Genomic DNA, 25,202 nt, shown 5'->3' on the forward strand with positions numbered 1-25,202 from the left:
GGAGCAGGTCGTCTGCATAAAGAGAAACCCTGTGTTCAACCCCGCCCCTCACCATCCCCTTCCAACCCTCTGCGGCTCTCAGCGCCATCGCCAGCGGCTCTATGGCCAGCGCAAACAGCAGCGGGGAGAGCGGGCAGCCCTGCCTGGTCCCTCGGTACAACCTAAAGTACTCCGACACTTCTCTGTTAGTCCTGACGCTGGCCCTCGGGGCCTGATATAATAATTTGATCCAATCCACCAATCCCTCCCCGAACCCAAACCGTCCGAGCACCTCCCATAGATAGTCCCACTCTACCCGATCAAAGGCCTTCTCGGCGTCCATTGCCACCACTACCTCCACATCTCTACCCGCCGGGGGCATCATTATCACGTTGAGCAATCTCCTCAGATTGGCCGCCAGCTGCCGACCTTTAACGAACCCAGTTTGATCCTCCCCAATCACCTCCGGTACACAGTCCTCCATTCTCCCCGCCAGTACCTTTGCCAGGAGCTTGGCGTCTACATTAATCAGGGAGATTGGCCTGTAGGACCCGCACACCTCCGGGTCTTTACCCCGCTTCAATATCAGAGATATGGTGGCTTGTGACATTGTCGGCGGCAGGGTCCCTCTGTCCCTTGCCTCATTGAAAACCCTCGCCAAGACCGGGCCCACCAGCTCAGAGAACTTCCTATAAAACTCTACTGGGTATCCATCCGGCCCCGGGGACTTCCCCGATTGCATGGCCTTTAGGCCCCCCAATACCTCCTCTACTCTAATCGGGGCGCCCAGCTCTTCCACTTGCCCCCCCCCAACTGTTGGGAATGTTAACCCGTCCAGAAACCTTTTCATCCCCTCCGGTTCTTCCGGCGGCTCCGAAGTATACAGCTTACGATAGAAGTCCCGGAATACCCTATTCAATTCTGCCGGATCCTCCACTTTGCGCCCCCCCTCGTCCCTCACTCTACCTATTTCCCTGGCCGCCTCCCTCCTCCTGAGTTGCTGCGCTAACAGCCTGCTAGCCTTTTCCCCATACTCGTACACCACTCCCCTCGCCTTCCTAAGCTGTTCCACGGCCCTGCTCGTGGATAGTGCCCCCAGTTCCGCCTGTAGCCTCCGCCTTTCCCTGAGTAAAACCTCCCCCGGGGACTCCGCGTGCTCTTCATCTATCCGGCCCATTTCCCTGACCAATCTATCCATCTCTGCCCGGTCTGCCTTGGCTTTGTGGGCCCCAATTGAAATCAGCTCCCCCCGAACTACTGCCTTTAGCGCCTCCCACACGGTCGCCGCTGAGACCTCCCCAGTGTCATTCACCTGCAGGTAATTTTTTATACATTTCCGAAGCCTCTCGCAGATCCCCTCCTCCGACAGCAGTCCCACATCTAGCCTCCATTGCGGGCGTTGATAACTCGCTCCCCCGAACTGCAGGTCCACCCAATGCGGGGCATGGTCTGAAATGGTAATTGCTGAGTATTCCGTGTTCTTTACCTCCCCCATACAGTCCCTGCTTATTACAAAGAAATCTATCCTGGAATATACTTTATGGACGTGCGAGTAAAACGAGTAGCCCCTTCCTGTTGGCTGTCCCTCTCTCCAGGGGTCCACTGCCCCCATTTGCCCCATAAACCCTTTCAGCTCCCTTGCCATTGCTGAGAGTCTACCCGTTCTGGGACCCGACCGATCCAAAGTCGGGTCAAGGACCATGTTAAAGTCCCCTCCCATTATTAGCTTGCGAGAATCCAAGTCCGGGATCTTCCCCAGCACTCTTTTAATAAAGTCCACGTCATCCCAGTTCGGGGCATATATATTCACCAGCACCACCCTTCTCCCCTCCAGTCTGCCCCGTACCATCAGGTATCTGCCCCCCCTGTCTGCAGATATGCCCTCTGCCTCAAATTGCACGCGCTTGTTGATCATGATTGCCACCCCTCTGGACTTCGAGTCCAAGTCCGAGTGGAAGACCTGGCTAATCCAGCCCTTCCTTAGCCTGGTCTGGTCTGACACTTTCAGATGTGTCTCCTGCAACATAATTACGTCCGCCCTCAGGGCCCGCAAGTGCGCGAACACCCGCGCCCTCTTAACCGGCCCATTCAGTCCCTTGACGTTCCAGGTGATCAGCCTGGTCGGGGGGCACATCCCACCCCCCCCACCCCGCCGGTCAGCCATAGCCTTTCTCGGGCCGGCCCCTGGCCCGTGCGTCGCGCCATTCCTGGCCCGCCCTTCGGCTGCCTCCACCCTCGACCTCCTTTCCAGTGCCTATTTCAAGTCCCTCTCCCGTCAGCAGAACAACCCCCCCCTCCCCTAACCCCATCCCCCGATACCCCCACCCCCGCCATCTACTGGCTGTTACTTCCCCCCCCATCTGACTTCCTTGACTAGCCAATCTGCTAGCCCGGTGACTCAACACTCCGGCGCCTTCCTGTCCCATTCCCCTTGTTTCCCCGCCCTCCTCCCCACCCACTGGGGCAAGCCGGTTCCAGTGTCTTCCACGAGCTGCACAAAAAGCCCAAACAGGAAAAAATAAAAATAAAAAAAAATAAAAAAAACCCATAAAAAGGGAAAAAAACCACAGAAAAACGAGAAAAAGCACATAAATGTCCATGAACAAAGGAAAGAGTCTCAAATGTTCCACTTGGCCCCTTTGGCCCAGCAAACCGTTGAGCAGCGGTCCAGGCACATTCGGCGTTCCTTCCCACAGAAATCCTCGGGCCCTAACTCGCGTCCTTGGGGCCTCCTTTCGGGACCAGCCCCAGGTCCCTCACAAAATCCATCGCTTCTTCGGGCTCGGAGAAGTAGTGGTGTTGACCCTGGTGCGTGACCCATAACCGGGCTGGGAACAGCAGACCAAACTTCACGTGCTTCTTGAACAGCACCTCCTTGACATTCTTGAAGGCTGCTCGCCGCCGAGCCACCTCCTGGCTTAGATCCTGATAAATGCGGAGAACACTGTTGTTCCACGTGCTGCTCCTGACGCTCTTTGCCCACTGCAGCACCCGCTCCTTGTCCACGAACCTGTGGAACCTAATCACCATCGGGCGGGGGGGTCCGCCCGGCCGCCCCTGCCTTGCCTGCACTCTGTGTGCCCCCTCCAGCTCCAACGGTCGTGGAAAGGCTTCGGCTCCCATCAGCTGCTTCAGCAGGTCTGCTACAAACGCTGCAGCATCAGCTCCCTCCGCCCCCTCCGGGAGGCCGACCATCCTCAGATTGTTCCTGCGGATTCTATTCTCCAGCTCCTCCACTCTGTCCAGCAGTCTTCTCTGCCGCTCTTTCAGGCCGTCCACTTCTACCGCTGCAACCGTTTGCGCATCCGCCTGCTCCTCCACCGCCTCTCCCAGCTCCTTAACTTTCACATCCTGGGCGTCCATCCTCTGGTTCAGCTGATCCACCGCTTTCTGGATTGGGTCCAAGCTGTCCCGCTTCAGCGCTTCAAAACTGGACTTCATTACCTGGAGCATGTTATCCAGCGCCAACTGGATTGCTGAGTCCGGGGTCCGTGTGTCCGCCATCTTAGGTCCCAGGTAATTTTCTTCAGGTCCTTGTCTCTGTCCCTTTTTCTCCTTCTTCTTCTGCCTTCTGGAATCCCGCTGTTCCATATGCCGCAGCCCGCTCCTCAGCGCCTCCGCTGCCGCTTTCCTTTGCCCAGCACCTTAAATTTTTACCCCCTCCTGGGCATCTGAAGTGGGTCCAAGCTGTCCCTCCTCAGCAACTCCAAACTTTTTTTTTCCCTTTGTCCTGGAGGAAGGAAGGTCCGTGGGTCCGCCATCTTACCCTGCAGGTCAGCTTCCTCCTTGCCTCCGTCTCTCTCTCTTTCTTCCTCACCTGCTGGCCTCCCACACTTTCATTTTCTGCAGCCCGCTCTCCTCTTCTGTTCCCGGCAGCCTTTCTGCCGCCTCCGTGGTCCCGCTATCGCGGGGAAACAGCTGTTCAGTCCCGCCGGAGTGAGAGCCCACCGAATGTGCGGCTCACTCGGACATCGCCGCCACCGGAAGTCCCTGCCCAGAATATCTGATACAACGGAAGACAAGAGATCAAGGTGTGCCATTTGTGAGTACTGCTAATTTTCACTGCTCACTGGTCTGGTTTTCTCTCCGTGCAGAGAGGTTAACATTGCCTCTCAACACACTGAGATTGCTATGCAGCGTTCTCTTAAAGTTAATTATTTCAGATAATCTGATCATTTCATTTGTTTTCGCTTAAATTCCCACTTTGCCATGTTATGTTGTTTAATTCAATCCTTTACATAGATTCAGGAGTACACTGTATGATTTGAGCTCGTGATTTATTTTGGCCCCTTTATCTATTCTGCCTTTTGATACCATTTCTATGCCAAATGTTGGGTTTTCCAAAGAATTTTGGGGTTGTGGTAAAGAAGTAATGTGTGCCTGCCTATCAGCAAAGTTCATGAGCTCGATTCTCCGCTGGCTGGATTCTCCGTTGCACCGGCAGCACATCCACACCCGGGTATTTCCCAACTGCATGGGGCTGCCCACAATCGGAAACGCCATTGGCCGGCTGGCGGGACGGAGAATCCTGCGCTCGGCGGAGGCGCACCATACCAAAAGACTGGTGCGGTGGGAAGAAGAATGTCACCCCATGTGTAAGTGAGGATAACAGGAGATAGCTTGTTCAATGTTGAAGTTTGAGAGGATGTTTCCAGTAGAGGCCTACCAGATTTTTGTGTGTACTAGAAGCAAGATATTTGAATACATAGGGCCCTGTTCTTTGCCAACAGAAAAAACATGTACACATTCACCTGTTTCAGCTGAATAAAATAAGTCAGAACTGTTCTCTGCTTCATTACTCAGGGCAATACCTTGACCAATCAGAATCATACTGCCTGATTTAAATTTAAAACAATCATTGGCAATTAACTGGCTGACACCATCAACTGGTGCATTCTCTACCAATCAGAGTCCACTTGCCAGCCAATTAGCACTGTCTTACACACAGAATAATTATGTTGTTTTCCTTGACATTGGTATTTTCTTGCTTATTATGCTGATAAGTGCAAGATGAAAAGTCGCTTTTATCAGCGATACTCGTTTTTTCAAAATTTTCTTTATGAAATTTGTGAAGAAAATGTTCACCATTATGGTCAGATTAGAATTTAGGCTAGATTCTCCATTCGGGAGCCACAGTGCTCCTGCCAGCAGAGAATCACTTCTGATCTCCACTGGCGCGAAGACTGGGGTCCGATGTCAGAACCCCGGCATTGGGCCGCCATTTTGAGTGGGCAGTGCAATACCGAGCGGTGCCCCCCCCCCCCCCCCCCACACACACAATGCAAATCCTGCCCCCCTCCGCTGACAAGTAAGCATCCTCTTTCCCCCCCCCACCTCAGGAATAACGGGTCACCGCTCACAGCACACATACATAGGGTGACCCGACCCCTGCCATCAACCCCCCCCCCCATATCAGACCACCCATATCAGACCCCTCCATATCAGAGACCCCCCAATTTGAACCACTCCAGCCCCTCCAATCAGAACCATCCCCCAGCCTTCACTTCCTCTTTTTCACAGCAGAAAACAGTTAACTGCTTTTGAAGTGGTATGGAGCTGTCAATAGCAAGTGTTTATAAACATTATCGTTAGCATAAAACCAGGGTCCCTGTTATGAGGGGCTGGGTTCCCTGTTGCGAGGTGGGAGGTCCCATCTACCCAGTGGATTTCCCACTCTGGGCGTCAGTGTGTAATGGGGGGGGGGGGGGGGGGGGGGGGCAGGAATACCATATTTAATGTAATTACTTATCTTTCAGATTGGAGATCTTCAGTGTCTGGATTAGAGTGAAAACAGACAACAGAATGCTCTGTCGGTGGGGTCCTCCGCTCTCTCGGCAGCTCATCCACACCCATGGGCTTTCCGACGGCGTGGGGTGACCACATTGGGAAATCACACTGGCCGGCAGCCGGAACAGAGGATCTCGCTGTTGACGAGGGTGCGCCACGCACGATATTTAGTGAAAGAGTTATGTGAGGCTCTAGGATTCACTTCCAGAATTAGCGATTGAGGCAGAAATTGTGCCAGCATTTGAGATTATATTGGCCAGGTGATTGAAGGGATATGAAATCAAAGCAAGATATGTTAAATGATTTTTAAAACACTGCAATTGCCACCATAATGTATTCCTATATTTTTTTTACATTTGCTCTATTTGCTTTCCCTCAGGTTCTGAAAACTACTTATCGCATCCTTGTCCAGTCGGCTACTACTGCTCTGAAATGACCAGATTGCCAGTGCCCTGCCCTCCGGGAACCTATGGAAACACTAGCCATGCTAAGCATCATAGCGAATGCTACCCATGTCCTAAAAACATGTTTAACCATATGTTCGCACAGAGAGCTTGTTTTCCATGTGGCAGTACCTCATATTCAGGACAAGGTGAGCTACAAACGGTGTAGCTAATTCACTAATGCAAAGGCATGCACACATCATCCACACTCCTGATTTAGCGCAGAGATTACTTAAGAGACTATTTTTCTGGCTTTTGTCCCCAAGGAATGCCTAGTTTCCTTGATGCAATGGTTAGGAAAATGGGTGAAGACATGATTGCTAGGCCTTTGCTCCTTTTACATCATCCTTGTTTTTCCAGGCCATTCCTGAGATAGCAGTGCTTTTCCTGCAACCACACTATGCAATCCACTTTCTGATAGTGCCGCAGGAATTGTGTGTTCAGAAAAGTGGTGCTGTGGATGCAGGATCAACAAATGTCTCTGGGTGGGCCGAAAGCTGAAAGTAGGGCTATTTCTTTTTTTTAAAAAAAAAACATCGACTTTTCATCTTGAAATCCAATTGAAATCTTCTGACTGCAGATCACCATTGACAACCAGTAAAATCCAATACCTGAGGCCTTGTGTGCAGATGAGAAGCCTGAACATGTACCTCTTTTTTTTCTGCCCCTTCCAGCAGCGCCTCTCCCTGCCCAGGCTGGCAGATCTATTGGATGCCCTTAAGCCATGTAAATGTCCCAGGATCTGAATGTTTATTGACCTTGGGCCTGGATAGGATCAATACACTTCAAGGGTATCTTGTGGCATGAGCAAATCGGAGGTGGGGGGTAGGGAGTTAACGGAGGTGTGCGAGAGATCGGGGGGGGGGGGGGGGGGGGGTCGTTCATCTCTGCACCATTGGGAAATAGTACAGCTACATGTCCTCTCCATGATAATTTAAAGCTTTTCCTTCAGGGAGGCAGCCAACACAATGCAGCTATTGAATCACATCTTTTCTTCCTTCTTTCATGGGGTGTGGGCATCGCAGGCTGTGCCAACATTGTGGTGAACCACTGTGTGCACCTGTATTAGAGGATGTAAGGTAGGACCTGCACTACAGGTTCGCCGGTAGCCCCTGCCGGCTAGCTCCGCCCACAAGGAGCCGTATAAATATGCGTGTCGTCCCTCTGATCGGCCATTTCGCCAGCTGCAGTAGGAGGCCACGCATCTGACTGTAGTAAAGCCACAGTTGTACCAATCTGAGTCTTTCGTGCAATTGATCGTGCATCAAACATTTGCCCATCCCTAGTTGCCCTTGAACTGAGTGGCATGCTAGGCCATTGCAGAGGGCAGTTAATAGTCAACCACGTTGCTGTGGGTCTGGAGTCGCATGTGGGCCTGACCGGGTAAGGACATTTAATGAATCGGATGGATTTTTACAACAGTTGATAGTGTTGGTGACTGCTAACTGTTTGGACCAGCAATTCCAGCTGCCATGGTGGAAATTAAACCCAAATCCCCAGACATTACCCTGGGCCCCTGGATTACTGGTACCTGTGTGGTATCTATTCATTTAAACATTGCTTTCTGTTTGCAAAACATTTGATTTCATCTCAACCTAAAAAACGTCATTACATCCTGGCCAGAATTCTCCGGCCGTTGGGATTTTCTGTTCCCGCTGGCATTGTACCCCCACCCACGGGTTTCCCAGGAGCATATGGAGACTTCAATGGGAAATCTCAGCAACAAGCTGCGAGAATATAGACTCCCGCTGCCAGCAAATGGCGCGCTGCCGAGAAACACACAGCTGGAGGACTGAAAAATCCAGCCCCCAATTACTGACAGACATTCAAAAGCAAAATTAGGAAGCCTCGAGGTCATGTGATTGCCCTCATTATATTTCACGTGCATACTGTTGGTACCTTTGACTCCTGCCGAAACATAAATACTGGAGGAGCTGCTTGTGTTTTACTCGTGCTTCGGGTCAAGTTGGAAAGTCTAATAGATGATTCCCGATGAGCTTCTAGTCCTCGGCTCTTTCCGACATTTTAGTCCCCCTTTGGTTTTATTTTACTTTTGCTGCAGTCTGTATTTATCTGTACCTTCCTCTTGTGCCCCTTTTAAGTAAGCTGCCCTCCCTGCTCTAGAGTGGTTGCCAAAAGTTAATCATTTGAATGTTTACAGGACGGAGAGGGAGGAATTCCTCCTTACAGAACATTTTAATACAAGGACAAGTTGGTTTGCAAAGTGTCCAGAGATATAATGGGGCACCCCATAAACCTGGTTGGACAACATGCTAGATTTGCTCTCTAAGCTGTGTCAAAGCAAAACATTGAGATTGTCCCACCAAGGAGTCCACTTCATTCCAGACTCAATTAAGACTCTGACTCCAGATTTTCACTCTCAATTTCGAATGGTGCAGAGCTTTTCAATGCATCACACAGATGCTCAACACACAATGTAATTGCAGCCTTACTGTTGTCATTGCTTTATCAAAGCAGGACTAATGACTTATCCAGAGAATTGTGAAAGTAGAGAAAGGAAATACCTAAAAAAAAAAACAATTTTTCTCAGGTGATTAAAAGATCTGGGGCGGAATTTTACGCTGGCGAATTTTTACGCTGATGGAATTTTCTGGTCCCATGAAAGACGTTTCAATGGCTCAGCGCATTTGACGGCCCTGCCCCTGTCGAAACAGGACTGTAAAGTTATGTCACTGGAGTTTTAGCATTACTTGAAAGTTACTTGTTTAACCATCTTTGCCTCCGGTAGGTTCCAGGACATGCAAGTGCCGTGGTTTCAATCGTGCATTCCAAGAATCAGATGGGTCATGTATTTGTAAGTCTGGATATGTTTATTACAATGAGGCCGATCAGAAAAGCTCAAATAGCAACAGTGACATGGACTGTTACCCAGAGGTGAGAGGAAATGCTCGAGGAGTGATTCCAGCTTCTCTGAATTATTATTTTATTGGGAATTTGAGTGACATATTTGAGGCCAGTTGCTTTCTGTATAGGGAGCTCAACAGTCAACTACAGAGCCATGAATTGAAACTCCAGCATTGCCTATTGATTCTGTACCCAGGCAGGTTATTGCTACTGCATATTGCATTTGCAGTTAGATTTGGTAGCTTGGTGCCTCCAGCGTAGGGCATCACATGAAAGGAATACCTCAGGATTTCAAGCAGTGGGGTTTGATCAGTGTTAATGAGCAGAATATCACATGCCCCATTTCTTGAGATGCACTCGCATCAAATCTAACCACCAGCTCTTTGTCCACACAGCTCCACTCCTTTGATCACTCGCCCTCGACCTATAATGTCTTTTTCAAGTATTTATCTAATTCATTCCTGAAAGTTTCTGTTGAATCTGCTGCCAGCACCATTTGAGGTATTGCAATCCAGATCATTCCAGATACAGACATTGAACAAGGTGCATAGTGATTGTGACAAGAACAGCACAGGAACAGGCCCCCAAACCTGCACTGATCATGATGCCTGTCTGAACTAAAAGCTTCTGCACTTCTGGCGTGCATATCCCTCTATTCCCATCCTATTCATGTATTTGGCTTTGATCAAATAGGGCTGATCTGAAAATCCAAGCCTTGTGTTCTACTCAAGACGTTTAAGATAGCCTCTTCAACGTCGCTATCGTACCTGCTTCCTGGCAGCATGTTCCAGGCACTCGCCACCCTCTGTGTTTCAAAATCTTGCCACGCACAACTCTTCTAAACTTTGCCCCCTCGCACCTGAAACCTATCTCCCCTCGTAATTGACTTTTCCACCCTGGGAAAAAGCTTCTGACTATCCATAAAATCTACTCCATGAATTTTCCACACTGCCAGTTTTTAAACTTTATTTCTAATGCATCTATTTTCTACACCTTTCCCCCCTTTCCTAAAAAATATTTTTTTGTGAAACATGATTCTTGTGCTGTTTCAATCTGAACTTTCATTTTTCAAATTTTTTAAGGTAAATACTAACACCAGAAGAATTTTTCAAGCCCATTAAAATTTCAGACACTTAATTATCGGAAAAATATTTCAAAGCAACATAGGCAAAAGAGAGATGATCCCAATCCTTGAGCACACATAGACCATGTGCCCAACATGTAAACCTGATGAGCAATAAATTAAATAGACTTTTCTCTCACTTTAAACTTGTTTATTCCCATTTTTTTAAATTCTCAATTATTCGCAACCAAGACTATTATAAGGAGATTTGTTCCATTTCAAACGCATGAGAACATCAGACTCTATATAATCGAGACTGTTACAAGTAGCATGCATCAATTACTTAACATTTGTGTGGAGATAACCTCTTAAGTCTGTTCTTGATTTTTAGAAATTTCTTTCAGATTTCCATATTGTGCATATTTAAGCCTTTGACTGGTTCTGGTGTCCTGTCTCCCTCTAGGTGAATGATCGTTGCAGTGTTGGTGAGGCTCGGCTGGCTTCTACAAGAAGATGTGTTCTCCCAGAGCATCATAACTGTACTCCAGCGTGTGGGAAATATGGGGGCAAGCTGGATGTGGAGCTGGGAATGTCAGTCACACACAAATACCTAACTGATACAGCACCTCACGAGAAATACATTTGCAATAGTAATAGGCACAATCACGTAATGACGTGGTGACATAGTGGTACTGTCAGTGGACTAGTAATCTAGAGACCGAGAGTAATACTCTGGAGTCCCAAGTTTCGAATCCCACCATGGCAAATGGTGGATTTGAACTGAATAAAAATCTGGAATTAGAAATGTAATGATGTCCATGAAACCATTGACGATTGTCGTTGAAACTAGTGTGGTTCACTTATGTCCTTTAGGGCAGCAAATCTGCTGTCCTTATCCAGCCTGGCCTACATGTGACTCCAGACCCACCATAATGTGAAATAAAAACAGAACATGTTGGATAAACCCCGCGGGTCTGGTGTCATCTGTGAAGAGAGGAGCAGAGTTAATGTTTTGAGTCCATGTGACTCTTCTGCTGAGCTCTGTGAAATGGTCATATAGATTTGAAACTTGTGTTTCACTCCCCATGGATGCTTTATCCAGCAAAAGTTATAGGACTAACATTTTGTGATTCATCCCGCAACATTCAACAGTCTTTCTCCATTTAAAAATATTCTACTTTCCTATTCTTGCGAAAGGAGACAATGTCAAACGTTCTCGCACGATACTCCATCTGCCAAGATTTTACCCACTAACTTAACCTATCTCTATATCAATTTACAGACTTTCTGTATCTTCCTCACAACTAACTTACTTTCCAATCTATTTTCTTCTAATCAGCAAATTTGACTACAATGACCTGGTCCCAGCATTTAAGTCATAGTATAGATTGTAAACAGTTCAGACTCCAGCAATGATCACTGTGGCACTCCATTGGTTATAGTTTGCCAAATTTAAAATGACCCATTTATCCCAACATTGTTTCCTATTATTCAGCTGATCCTCTATCCACGCTATCATTCCTAACACCGTGAGCTCTGAACTTGTGATAGCTTATTGAATGCCTTTTAGAAATCCAAATAAACTACATCTACTGGCACCACTTTATCTGTAGTTTTCCAATCCAATGTTACCTTTGCAAAACGTAGGGAATTTGGGAAGATTACAAATCATACATCCACTACTCTTAAGATTCTCCGATGCAGGCCAAAGGTCCAGGTGATTTGACAGCCTTTTTAGTTTTTTTCGTACTTTTTCTCCAGAGATCATGATTGTTTTAAGTTCCTCCCTTCAATTTGTTTCTTGGTTTCCTCCTACTCTTGGTGTACTTTATGTCTTCTACTGTGAAATACATCACCCCACTCCGCCCCTGGAATTGCCATTATTTGAGGTTATGGCACTTATTTTGGACCTACATTTCTCGCCCTCAAACTGGATGGGAAATTTTATCATCTTAATTGTTCTTGCCTGGAGGATCCTTCACTATGAGGTTAATAATTAATCCCACCTCATTACATGTAACCAGGTCAAATACAGTCTGCTCCAAAATTGGTCCCTGAACGTATCATTTGAAGAAAGTGTCCAACATACATTCTATGAACTCATTCTCCAGGCTGCTTTGCCAATTTGATAAATCAAATCCGCATGAAGATTGAACTTGCCCATGATTATGCGGTACTTTACTTACATGCTCCCATTTTTTCATGGTTTATACTCTGACAAACAGTGTAGCCACTGGTAATGAGTCACTAATTTACATAAGATGGCACCTCCAGGGTTCCTCAATACTGACTAGATTTTGTGCTCCGCTCCCTGGACGAGGGTAAATACGCATCACTTATGTTGGCATCCGAGAGTGTTGAGCATCCGTAAAATAATGGGCAAGTTTCAATGGCCTCCCTATGGCGTGTTTCACGGCGACGGGACGCAGCCCACTATTGGCCAGCAGTGGGATCTACTGATTCCGCCGCTGTCAATAGGATTTCCCATTGAATCCACCCCATGCTGCAGGGATGCGCTGTCAATGGGACCTGAAGATCCCGCTGGCATGAACAACTAGAAGATCTCTCCTAATACCCCAGGAGGAGAAAACTGAACAGGAGAAAACTAGCAAGGAATGAAAGTAACTACTTATCCCACTCATACACTTTGGAATATTTTGCAACCGATGCAGAGGTGTTGGAATTATACTTGCCTCCGGTATCTTTATTATTCTAGATGCCACTGCAATAAATACATCTCTGCTGAAGAACTCTGTGACAGAGTCTGTATGGCTGGAATTCTGAATATTTCTGCAAGTAGCCGATCTACTGGGGAGCTTGTGTTAACCATTCAGAATGGACCAGCAGTGACCAGGGACCAGAAAAACTGGGTAAGTCAACCTTTTTGTTCTCTTCCCTCCTCCTCCCCCTTGTATCAGTTTCCCCCATTTCACAACACTGCTCCTTCGGTAAGATAACAGTTAAACAGATTTTGGAACGCTTCCATTACCAAATTAATGGCTTTAAGTAATAGTCCTGTTATTGTTGTGTAAATTTGCAGTAAGGTCCCTGAGCGCAGTAACATTTATTCAGTCATATACAAGAGACGATTGGATCTTTCTTTCCACTAGGCGTTTGGTAATTAGGAATGGATTTCAGTCATGCATTCAATTAACTTGCATGTGATAAAATGCATTTCTTTCCTCATCCCTTCAAAAATAGTAAAAGATTAGTATGGTTAAAAAAAATTTGCAACCACTCAAGATTGTAAGTTGCACTAACGGAGATTTTATTCACAAATATGCTTGGGAGACTCAATCTGCTCCTATAGAGTGTCTGCCTGATCCAAAAACTGTAACATATTTATATATTTTGGTTATCACCCTTACACTATAAAATTCTAATAAGCGGCATTATACAGTCTGCAGCCATCCCCTTTATCGAACTGAAGGCTGAAGTCTGTGCTTCTTATCACACTTTTGCTTACCCATCCTGTGAAGTTCTTTCCATTCGTGATTGTTATTTTCCCACATCATCATGCTGAGAAAGGGCTCGAATAACTATTTAAAAGCTGGTAATGCCCCTAATTGCATTTTCTGACTTCAAAGCTATTAATGTTTACTGTCGAATTATTTCAATTACCCCACTTCAATCTATAATAATAATCTGCAGTTAGTCTGACTATTTTGGTTGGTCAGTTTAAGGAGTGCATTTACCAATGGGTTTATATGTTGGGTAGCGCCTGGCTACACTCGGTGCACTAATGTTGCAATAAAGTTTTAGGACGTGATTTAACGTCTGCATTGCGCCTGGTGGGGATCCATGCAGTATGATTAGATCATGGGAGGAGCCCAAATCAGGAACCATGCCGGGCGCCGAGCGGTTTGCGATCTAACTGGCCCACTGGAAGGGGGGGCCTAAAATGGGGCTTGGGAAGGCCTGAAAAGAGGGGGCCCTCCAACCCCATAACAGTTTGTTCTCACTTTGGGGGGTTGGGAAATAATGCCATGTATGTGTGCAGTAAGAAGTCTCACAACACCAGGTTAAGATCCAACAGGTTTGTTTCAAACACTAGCTTTTGGAGCACTGCTCCTTCCTCAGGTGAATGAAGAGGTGTGTTCCAGAAACACATATATATATATATATATATAGACAAAGTCAAAGGTGTTAGACAATGCTTTGAATGCGAGCATTTGCAGGTAATTAGGTCCGCACCAACCTCCTCAGAAGACAAACACGGGACACAACCAGTACTTCCCCGGAGCGGAGAAACTACGACATCATCTTCGCAGCCTTCAACACGTCATCGATGAAGATAAACATCTTGCCAAGGTCATCCCCTCACCCTTACTTGCCTTCAAACAACTGCTCAACCTCAAACAAACCATTGTTTGCAGCAAACTACCCAGCCTCCACAACACTACACAACCCTGCCATGGCAATCTCTGCAAGACGTGCCAGATCATCGAACTGGGTACCACCATTAAACATGAGAACACCAGGTACGCGGTACATACTCGTGCGACTCGGCCAACGTTGTCTACCTCATATGCTGCACGAAAGGATGTCCTGAAGCATGGTACATTGGCAAGACCATGCAGACACTGCGACAACGGATGAACGGACATTGCGTGACAATCGTTCCCTTCCAGTCGGGGAACACTGCAGCAGTCGAGGGCATTCAGCCTCTGATCTCCAGGTAAGCGTTCTCCAAGGCGGCCTTCAGGACACAAGACAACGCAAAATCGCTGAGCAGAAACTTATAGCCAAGTTCCGTACACGAGTATGGCCTCAACCGGGACCATGGATTCATGTCGCATTACATTCATCCCCCACCATCTGGCCTGGGCTTGCGAAATCCTACCAACTGTCCTGGCTTGAGACAATTCACACCTCTTTAACCTGGGGTTACCCCTATTTCTGGATCTGTAAAGACTTAATTACCTGCAAATGCTCACATTCAAAGCATTGTCTATATATATATATATATATATATATATATGTTTCTGGAACCTACCTCTTCATTCACCTGAGGAAGGAGCAGTGCTCCGAAAGCTAGTGATTTGAAAGAAACCTGTTGGACTTTAACCTGTTGTTGTAAGACTTCTTACTGTGCTCACCCCAGTCCACGCCAGCATAACCACATCATGTATGTGTGGGGTGACATTGCCCGTGGGTGGTGGGTGTGGGGACCCGCAAGCTCACTTGCAGATCGGGCACCCTTTCAAATGATGGCCCCCTCTCAGAGGAACTGGTCTGGCCAGCAGGTTCAGCTCCCCAGTGATGAAAATAATTCTGGACCAGATCTAACCAAATGGGAACAGAATCCCATAGAGAGCATGTTTAGCCGTGTGCTTCCTGATGCTCGCAGCGCTGAGAAACACAACACTATCTAATGCAACTCCGGTTAGATACGGGGCCTCAGCGGGAAGCGCTGCAACGTCATATTGCAATGGCTCGCGAGATCACATTAGACCTTGCGAGGTGTAGTGAGCCAGGTAGATCCCGGGAGTGGGTTCACCTGGCATCTATTGACCACATTGCACCACAGCCCCCTGACGTTCAGGCACAATGTTGCTGGTAGATCACACCCTCTAAGGGTGGGCTAGCCCGATGAGAAACTCTTCAGGGCCCAAAAAAGTCTTGTTTGGTTATATGGCATTGGGGAGCTCACTGACGAGTCAGGGGGAAACTCCCAGTCAAACCCGCATCACTTAGAAATTTTTCCATTGGATTGTGCCTTAAAATATCTCCCACAGAGATAGAACAGTTTTAAAGAACAGCACCACCCATCATAATCCATTCCACACGAGGAGGAAGAAGGAACAACATGGGAGGGAAACGTAATGGGAAAAAATGCAGTAAAACCTGGAATGTGAAGGGTACTGGTAACACTTTCCCAAACTGGTCTTGCTTACCTCCAAGTGGAACTCCAGTATTACTGATGTTACTGGGGTTTGACAATTTTGAACTGGTTTTCCCTTCTGTTTGGGGAGGGAGGTCTGGAATGAAGAGGGGAGTAAATGTGTGGGAAGGGGAATACACTGGAGATATGGGATGGAGATGGCATAGGAAGGAGGAGTTGGATTGGGGTGGGATTAGAGATGGAGATGACAAGAGCAGGATGAAAGGTTTAGGATTGTTATGGCCTGGGAGAGATGAAATGGCAAGGATGAGGGTTTGAAGGATCACTGTTGCAATAAAAATACTAATTACATCGCAAATGTTTTGCGAACCTAACCTCTGCTAGTTTGTCTTTGCATGATTCATTCACTTTACTGACTGATTAGGTAACAGTGTCTTTTCCCTTCTTAGATTGTTGTTGATGTGCTGGGTCCAGATGAACACGTTTCAGATAGTCCGAGAGTTCTGTTTATCCTTTTTGAGCCTGCTGGGATTTTTGGTTTGATTTTATCTGGAAAGAATGTGGTTGACATGTTCCTAACAGGTCAGTGACCAAAGTGAGTCAAGCTCTGATTTACTATGGCAGGAACATTGGCAGCGCCTGGTACAGGATAGACACCATAATCAGATGGGGTAAATATTAAAATATACCACAATGGCCCAGACATGAATTTCTTCAGAAGTATTTCTAACTGGTCATTTCATATTGACAGCTGGGGCATAGGTGGCTCGTCATTTGCCGCTGGCAGGATCTTACAGACCCAGCAATACCTATAATGTTTTGCGTGGCTCACCTGTCTTTTGTGAAGGCTATGAAGAATAGTGTTCAGGCAGGTTCTAGCACTGTCCCACCGCAGGGGATCGCCTTTGGAGGAACGGGAAGATCCTGTCAGTGGGAAAGGCTGGAAAATCCCACCTTTGGAGTCTTTTGCAGACCATTCAACCCATCGAGTCCATGTTGCCCACCCGCAGAGTAATCCACTTGGTCCACTAACCTGCTTATTCCCCATTGCCCTTCAAGTATATTTCCTTCAAGTTCCCGTCCATGTTCCTTTTTGAAATCATTGATTGTTTCCACATCCACCACCTTCGTGGGCAGTGAGCTCCAGGTCAGTACCACTCATAGCATAAAAATGTCATTCCTCACATTCCCCCTGTATCTCTTGCCCAAGATCTTAAATGTGTGTCCCCTAATTGTTTTATCATAAGCTAATGGAATGAACGTGTCCCTGTCTACGCCTGTTATACCGTGTACACCTCTATCAAATCCTCCTTCAATCTCATTTGCTCCAAGCAGAGCAACCCCAGCCTTTCCAAACTAACCTCGTAACTAACACACACACACACACACTGCCCCCCCCACCCCCAGTCCTCCTCCAACCCTAGAACCATTCTGGTAAATCTCCTCAGCACAATCTTCTGGACTTTCACATCATTCCTAAAGTGTGATAACTGGATGCAAAACTCTAGTTGGGGCCTAACCAGAGTTTTGGAACGGTTCAAGGTTTTAAGGCAACATTTCAATCCTTTGTCTATGTGGGTAGCTCTATCTATGTATTATACGTTTTAATTGCTTATTCACACATTTTTTTGCCAGCAAGCTTCACTTGTAATGATTTTTGTCATGATATTTATGTTGGTAGTTAACGGGGCAGTACGGTGGCACAGTGGTTAGCATTGTTGCCTACGGCGCTGAGGACCCGGGTTCGAATCCCAGCCCTGGGTCACTGTCTGTGTGGAGTTTGCCCGTGTCTGCATGGGTTTCACCCCCACAACCCAAAGATGTGCAGGTTAGGTGGATTGGCCCCTTAATTGGAAAAAAATAATTGGGTACTCTAAATTTTTTTTTTTAATTTTAAAAAATGGTGGTACTTAACATTGGAAATGATTTTGTAATCAGTTCAAATGAGAAATCTTTATGTAGCAAGTCTCGTTGATGCTGTAATTCCAGGATGTGGCCACTTGGCAAAAGTGCATATCTATTGAATCCTGCCCACAATCTCCTCTCACACCCAAGAACAATGTCACAGTAGATCTACCAGTGAAATTAAATAATCGTAGCTGTAACTTGGGTATCAAATAGAGCTATTATTGTTTTAATGAATAAAATAGACCTTATGATGCAGGAGGTTATTGACATGAAAATGCCTTAAGTAGAACACACGGCTTTGATTTTCAGATCAGCCCTATTTGATCATAAATTGTAAAATAAATGGGTTGCTGCTACAATTAAAGTAACATCGTGCAGAATCTAAGCCAAACAATTGGATACTTGGCGGAGAAAGGTGATGACATACATTACCCACAGTTCAATCAGCCTCAAGATTGTCAATGCTGTTGAGATGAGGCAGGTTCTGGAATGTGTTGTACCACCCAAATATCCATGGTGGATGAATTACAACCTTTACCAAGGCTGTAGTTGATCTAGTTCAGCTAACTAACTCAATTAACTAACTCAACAAAAGAAACATTTGAGAACACTTGTAACTTTAAACAAACAGTGACAGGTGTCCTATTAAATAGAGTAGCTTACAGAGTGAGTTTGTATCTGTTACTCTGCCATTGTCAGGGCTCTACTACTTTAACCCACACCTCTACAAGGTACATTTATTCAGTCAAGTTTATTATCAGCCTTAATCCTCAACTAGGAGAGATGTTAAAGCATAGTCAGCTATACGCGCTAGAGACTTGGTCTTAAACAAAATATTCTCCCTCCCGGGACTAAATATTGGAGATCTCAGAATAGAATATACTTACCAGGTATAATTGTAACAGAAATAATTCTTCTGAGTTATCCCTATCTCAGTGGATAGAATTCCTCATCAATGAATTCTGGAGAAATTAGAGTCTTGAGGTATATAAAGTAAACATACAATATTTTATAATGGTTACTTAATATTTTATCATAAGTTAAGTTTTAGATTGCATTATAGTAATGGCTAAAATATTGTAAAGTGTGAAGAAAGTAAATTAAACTAATCCATTTAAAATATCAGTGCACATAAACTAACCTACCCAGAAGCAATTGCAAGATACACATCCACATAAAAGTAAATGTAGGGTGCACAGACAAATAACATCTTAAGTTTATGCTGGTTTAGCTCACTGGGCTAAATCACTGGCTTTTAAAGCAGACCACGCAGGCCAGTAGCACGGTTCGATTCCCGTACCAGCCTCCCCGGACAGGCGTCGGAATATGGCGACTAGGGGCTTTTCACAGTAACTTCATTGAAGCCTACTCGTGACAATAAGCGATTTTCATTTTCATTTTCATTTCATTTCATGCTCACGGTCAAATTATAAAGCATTGTTTCTCTCTTGTCTCAGCTAAAAGGAAATCAATAAGGTCACTACTCTATTAGCGACTCTGATCTGATTTGATTCAAGCTTAATTTAAAGAAAATATTTTGCTTTTTAAGGATAATATAATCGTTGTCGAAAATACCCTGGCGTTTTCTTTGCTTTAGAATTCTTGGAGAACCAATAAATATGTTTTTTTGTGTATGCAGATGTCCTCAACTTGTTTAAAAATGGTCTTGAGGCCTTGTCTAGCAAAGCCTCCTGACGGTTTTCTGCATTTGTATGTGTGGTATGTCGTCTCTGTTCCTGGCAAAATGTAATCTTTTCATTTGATGAGTTAAATCCTTCACACCATAATTTCGCAGAATTTACACCATAGTGTAAAGAATGAAAAGTGGATGGGCATTAATTTGGATACTTAATCATCTGCAAGGCTATATTATTCTCAGAAGTCTGATGAAGATGGGTCCTTCAGTTTATTACGCAATATGAAATTAATTGCTGCTGTGCATCTGCCTCTAGTCGTACAGCCGAGCCCCAATTTTAACATAATCCAGGAGGAGCAGTTCAGATTAGAGCATAAAATCGGGCAAGATGTTAAAACAAGGTTGCAAACCATACTACCAGGCAGGTTAGGTTAAAATCAGAGCTTCAACATTTATCAAACTGGTCGATATTAATTCTCAAGTACTGTTTTTTTCATTTTTCTATGTACAGAAACTGAACGGCCTGTAATGTTTCAAAACCCACGCTTCTTGACAAAAACGGCAAGCTATTTGCAAAGGACCATTTCCACTGGTATGAATGGTGAAATTCACAAAATTCCAAACCCCATTGTCTGTCTGAGGCCACATGATTTAATCCTCTTCAAACTCAGCATCCATCGGAGCAGTGAGTGTCGGTCTTCTGTGATATAAAGGTTATATTTATAAGAACCAAACTTGATCTTTCCCATCCACTGATACCTGATTTATCCTATTTTTCTTTGATGCCTTTTCAGCCTTGGTCAAGTCTCACCCAAGGATGACTTCTCCAATAGGGTGTAAGGTTTTGCATTGTTACTTTTCATAGCTGACGGGACTTTCACATTCTTTGATGAGGACAAGCAGCTTGCTGTTGTCAAATTCTGTATCTGTTCTGCTTCTTAAACTATGGGTGTATTTCTTCCTTTGTCTCCCTCTTGCTCCAAGTGTTTTAGTTTCTCATTCTGAAGTACATGCTCAAAGAATTATAGTTGTCTCCTGATGACAATTTCTAAAAGTTCTTGTGTGCCTACTGTAGTAGAAGGGAGTTTGGTATAGATGGGGTTAATGTGGGATTGGAGAACAGAACTACCTACAGTATAATGCCGAGAGACATGTGACTGTAAACAAGTGCAGCCATTAAAAAATCAGATTCTCCACATGGCGTGATTCTCCCCTGAATGTGTATTATTGATGTCAGAGCAGATTATGATTTGTCAATTGTGTCGTTAATGACCTCCCTTATTTTCTCAATTGACGTTCAAATAATGCAGATGGGTTTCTGACTTTTTGCTGTGCCCGCGTAACGTATTATTCAGGCCTACATCTCTGTTGCCTTTCATGTATCTTACTCATATTCCAAATGTCACATCCATTATTCATGTTGACCAGAGATGATTCACCCCATGTTTGGGGTTCTCAATTAAAACAAATTCTTACTACATGTTTCATGATTTTGATGTATCATGTAAATTAATTGTGTTTAAACTGCTATTAACTCAAAAAGGGAATTTACTTGTACAATTTCCAAACTCTAATACTCTGCTGCCAAGATATAGCTTGTCCCATCATCATTCGCTTTGGCCCTATAAGACTAATTTTTCCATCATTCAATCTATTTTATACCCTAACACACAGTCTCCTCTTGCCCTTTTCCCAATCACCCCTTAATTCAAATTGATCAAAATTATGCCTATGGCAAAATCAAGATGGTGAGCCATTGAAGTATTGATATTCAACTGTGCCAAAAGCAATACTTGGGGGATTTACTTGCCAAGGAGGCTTTAGTGGCTACGGAACTCCTAGTTCAGTTTTTGTGAAATGGGTTAATACCCCCATTTGAATACTGGACATCGGACTTTCAAGTTTAAGCATTTGTTTGTGAACCCATCAAGCCAACATTTCAAGGCATGTGTTCTTCTTGAGTATCTGGTTTTGAATAACTCCATAGTGAGCGCTACACTAAGAGCTTTGTTTTCAATTCTCTTCAACAGATCGCAGTTTGAGTCACTACCCTGTATACCAGAAGGACCATCTTTTCAACACAAATTCAGACTGGGACTTTGGGCCCTTCAGGAAGTTGGATCATTTCATTAGAGAAACCAATTTCAACACTTCCAGGTGACAACATTTCAAACCTGTGATTTAATATGTTTGCCTTTGACTGATAGATGGAGCATTTGCTGAGTTTCATTTACTGTCAGTCAGCTGATGCTCTTCAACAGTTTTCATTCTGGTTATTGGATTTCACGTAAATACTGTGGTCGCTCATTAATTCTAAGGTAAACAGAATCTGAACTGAGATAGTTAGATTTTGGACAATCAGGCCACGTTTTCATCCAGTTTAACATGAGGTGCATGAGCCACGCATTCTGTCTTGCTCTGTCACATACACAAATATTCTCCTGCACACAGGGGTCTAAATTTTACAGGGCAGCCGTGGACCCCATTTACGGGCCAGAAAGAACATAGGTACCCTCACCCCAGCTATTTTCAGGGGCCCCAAATCTATTCAGTGACCATCAGGGGTCCTTCCTGACCCTTTAAGGGATGAGATTCTGGCCCCGTGGCACCCAACCAATCGGACAGCTAGTATTCTTTTGCCCCAGTGCCATTGGGAATAGTGGCCACTGCTGGGATTTCACCTAACCCAGAAAAGCATCTGGAATGCTGCCCTGGAACCCAAGTAAGTGGGGTCAGAGTCCCCGGAGGCCACTCGGGTCGGTCCTATAGAAAGGGAGAGTGGGGAGAGTGCCATCAGAGAGGGTCATCTTTTTTTTATTTTAGAGAACCCAATTAATTTTTCCAATTGAGGGGCAATTTAGTGTGGCCAATCCACCTACCCTGCACATCTTTGGGTTGTGGGGGCAAAACCCACGCAAACACGGGAAGAATGTGCAAACTCCACACGGACAGTGACCCAGAGCCGGGATCGAACCTGGGACCTCGGCGCCGTGAGGCATCAGGGCTAACCCAGAGAGGGTCATCTTGAGTCACAGGGTGCCTCATTAGGTGGGCCTTCCCTCCCCATGCCATTCCCCCAACCCACAAGAAGGCTGCCAAAACATATCTGACCATCTCCCCATAGAGCAGAGGTAGAACTGGTACAAAATGGCTCCATATCTGATATTTTGACTCTTAATCCACATACATTAGGAAAGCACCCACGGGGGCCTGTATTCATTCTCCATTTCCTCAGAAGGCAGCCCCTTTATTCCAGGTATCAATCTAGTAAACCTCCCCTCAACTGCCTCTAACGCAGTTATGTTCTTCCTTAAATAAGGTGTCCAAACTACACACAATATTTGAGATTTGGTCTCATCAATGCCCCATACAACTGAAGCTCAACATCATGGGCGGGATTTTACGGCCTTCAACGCCGGAATCGCGTTTGCCGATTGGCCGGAAAATTCCACGTTGGTGCTGAAATTGGGGGGACCGGCGCTGCTTTTGCGATGCTCCGCCCCCTCCAAAATGGCGTACTCTAGGAATACGCCGCGCATCGTATGGACGGCCTCGGGACGTTACCTGAAGCCCTCCTCCTGATACTCCGTCCCGGCCGCATCAAGTTCCCTACGGCATCGGCCTCTCATGCTATTTTTTCATGGGAACTTGGCATGGCGGTTGCGGACTGAGTCCAGCGCCACCACAGTTGAGGGACAGCCGATCCATGGCAGGGAGGGCTTTAGCAGGGGCTGGGGGCACTGGTGGGGGATGGTCCGGGGGTGGCTAGCCTGGCCAAAGGAGGTCACTATTTGGCAGGCCGTGTCCATACACGGCTGGCGCCATGTTGTACGACGCAGCCGTTGCAGGCCGCCGCCATGCGCATGCGTGGCCACGGACCCGGCAATTCTCCAGCCGTATCGGCAGCTAGAGCCGGGTGCTCTGCACTGCATGCCTGCTAGCCCCCCCCCCCCCCCCCCCCCCCAATCAGATGGGGGATCGGTGGACGTTTGCCCCCGTTTTTTTGGTCGTAAAAGGCCACTGTTCCCATGCCGGCGTCAGCACTTAGTCTCAGAATCGGAGAATCCAGCCCCATATTTTTAGGTTCAATTCCTCTCATAATAAAGGATAGCATTCCATTAGCCTTCTAATTACTTTCTGTGCCTGCATAACACTCATGCACAAGAATGCCGCGATCTCTCTGCACTTCAAAATTCTGTAAATATTCTCCATTTAAGCAATACATTTTTTTCTTATCTTCCTGCCAAAGTTAAAAACTTCACATTTTCCCACATTATATTCCATACGCCAGATGTTTGCCCGCTCCCTCAACCTATTTCTATCCATCTGCAACTTCCTTATGTCCTCTTTTCAACATATTTCCCTACTATCTTGATGTAATTTGCAAATTTAGCTACCATGCCGTCAGTCCCCTCATCTAAGTCATTGAAATAAGTTGTAAAAAGTTGAGACTCCAGCATAGACCCCTCATCACACCCTGCCAATTGGAAAAAGACCCATTTTTGCATCCACTGTCTTCTGCCGGCCAGCCAATCTTCTATCCAAGTTAATCTTACCCCCGACATCGTGAGCTTTTATTTGGCGTGATAACCTTTGAAGTGGCACCTTTCCAAATTCCTTCTAGTAATCCAAGTACAGCATGTCTAAAAACTCCCCTTTGCCCTCAGCGCATGTTACGCCTTCAGTGAGCTCCAATAAATTAGGTAAGCATGATTTATCTTTTAAAAAACCATGCTGACTCTTCACAATTGCCTTTAGTTTCTCTAAGTGTCCAGCTTTAACTTCCTTAATGAATTTGATCCATGGATCTCTGAAAAAGAGCCGGTGATGAATTATCCCAAATGGAAGTCTCCAATAACAAAAAAGAGCTTTATGTGTCACTGTGTAAGTAACTGTTATCATTCTGCAGCCACATTCACCTGTAGGTATGATTGAGAAATATCTATTTTGCTAAATTCTGGCCTCCTGCGGGCCCAGCGAATAAATGTTTGATAAACGGTAGAGGATAATGGTCAGCACACAATACGGGGTTGATTGTTCTTTTGAAATCCCCACCTATTCTTACTAAATCATCCCCCTTTAATACAGGAATGACTGGTGTCACCCAATCACTGGTGGTAACAAGCTCAATGGCTCCTATCTCAATTAACCGCTCAAGTTCTTCCACTTTTGGCTGGGTAGCATAGGGTGCGGTATGCGCTTTAAGACACTTGGGGCACGTTGACTGCCTTGATCTTGAGTTTCATTTCCACTCCAGTCATGGATCGAAGTGACTCTTGAAATACCTTAGTTTACTTATTCAGAAGTGGTTGTAGATCACTCATAGAATCAACAAGTTGGTTCACGATGGCCCAGATGAGCTTTACAACCATCATCTACCAAACAATGCAAGGAAAGTTTCCTTGGACATCGTGGCGAGGCAACTCTGCTTTTTGACCGCTTAACATAGAAAAAAGGAGCAAGAGGAGACGATTCGGCCCTACGAGCTTGCTCTGCCATTCATTTTGCTCATGGCTGATCATGCAACTCATAGTCTGATTCTGCCCCCCCCCCCCCCCCCCATATCCTACAGAAACATAGAAAACTTCCATGTTTATCTTGATACATCCCTTCAGTGGCACAAACTCTTTGGTATATGTCCTCAGGACAGCATCTGATAGTTGTAAAGGTGAATGT

General features: G+C 45.8%; 1 protein-coding gene across 1 annotated transcript in view; it reads left to right on the plus strand.

Annotated features, from left to right (window-relative positions):
- Nucleotides 1-25,202, plus strand: part of LOC119954022 — a 163,331-nt gene that overhangs the window by 70,597 nt on the left and 67,532 nt on the right. The window contains exons 27-33 of the mRNA XM_038778798.1: nt 6,146-6,358; nt 8,959-9,104; nt 10,601-10,728; nt 12,854-13,007; nt 16,432-16,564; nt 20,038-20,211; nt 21,557-21,683. Coding sequence (XP_038634726.1) covers nt 6,146-6,358; nt 8,959-9,104; nt 10,601-10,728; nt 12,854-13,007; nt 16,432-16,564; nt 20,038-20,211; nt 21,557-21,683 — 1,075 coding nt within the window. The remainder of the gene's footprint in view (nt 1-6,145; nt 6,359-8,958; nt 9,105-10,600; nt 10,729-12,853; nt 13,008-16,431; nt 16,565-20,037; nt 20,212-21,556; nt 21,684-25,202) is intronic.

This window comes from Scyliorhinus canicula, chromosome 19 (genome assembly GCF_902713615.1).
Source record: "Scyliorhinus canicula chromosome 19, sScyCan1.1, whole genome shotgun sequence".
Lineage (NCBI taxonomy): Eukaryota > Metazoa > Chordata > Chondrichthyes > Carcharhiniformes > Scyliorhinidae > Scyliorhinus > Scyliorhinus canicula.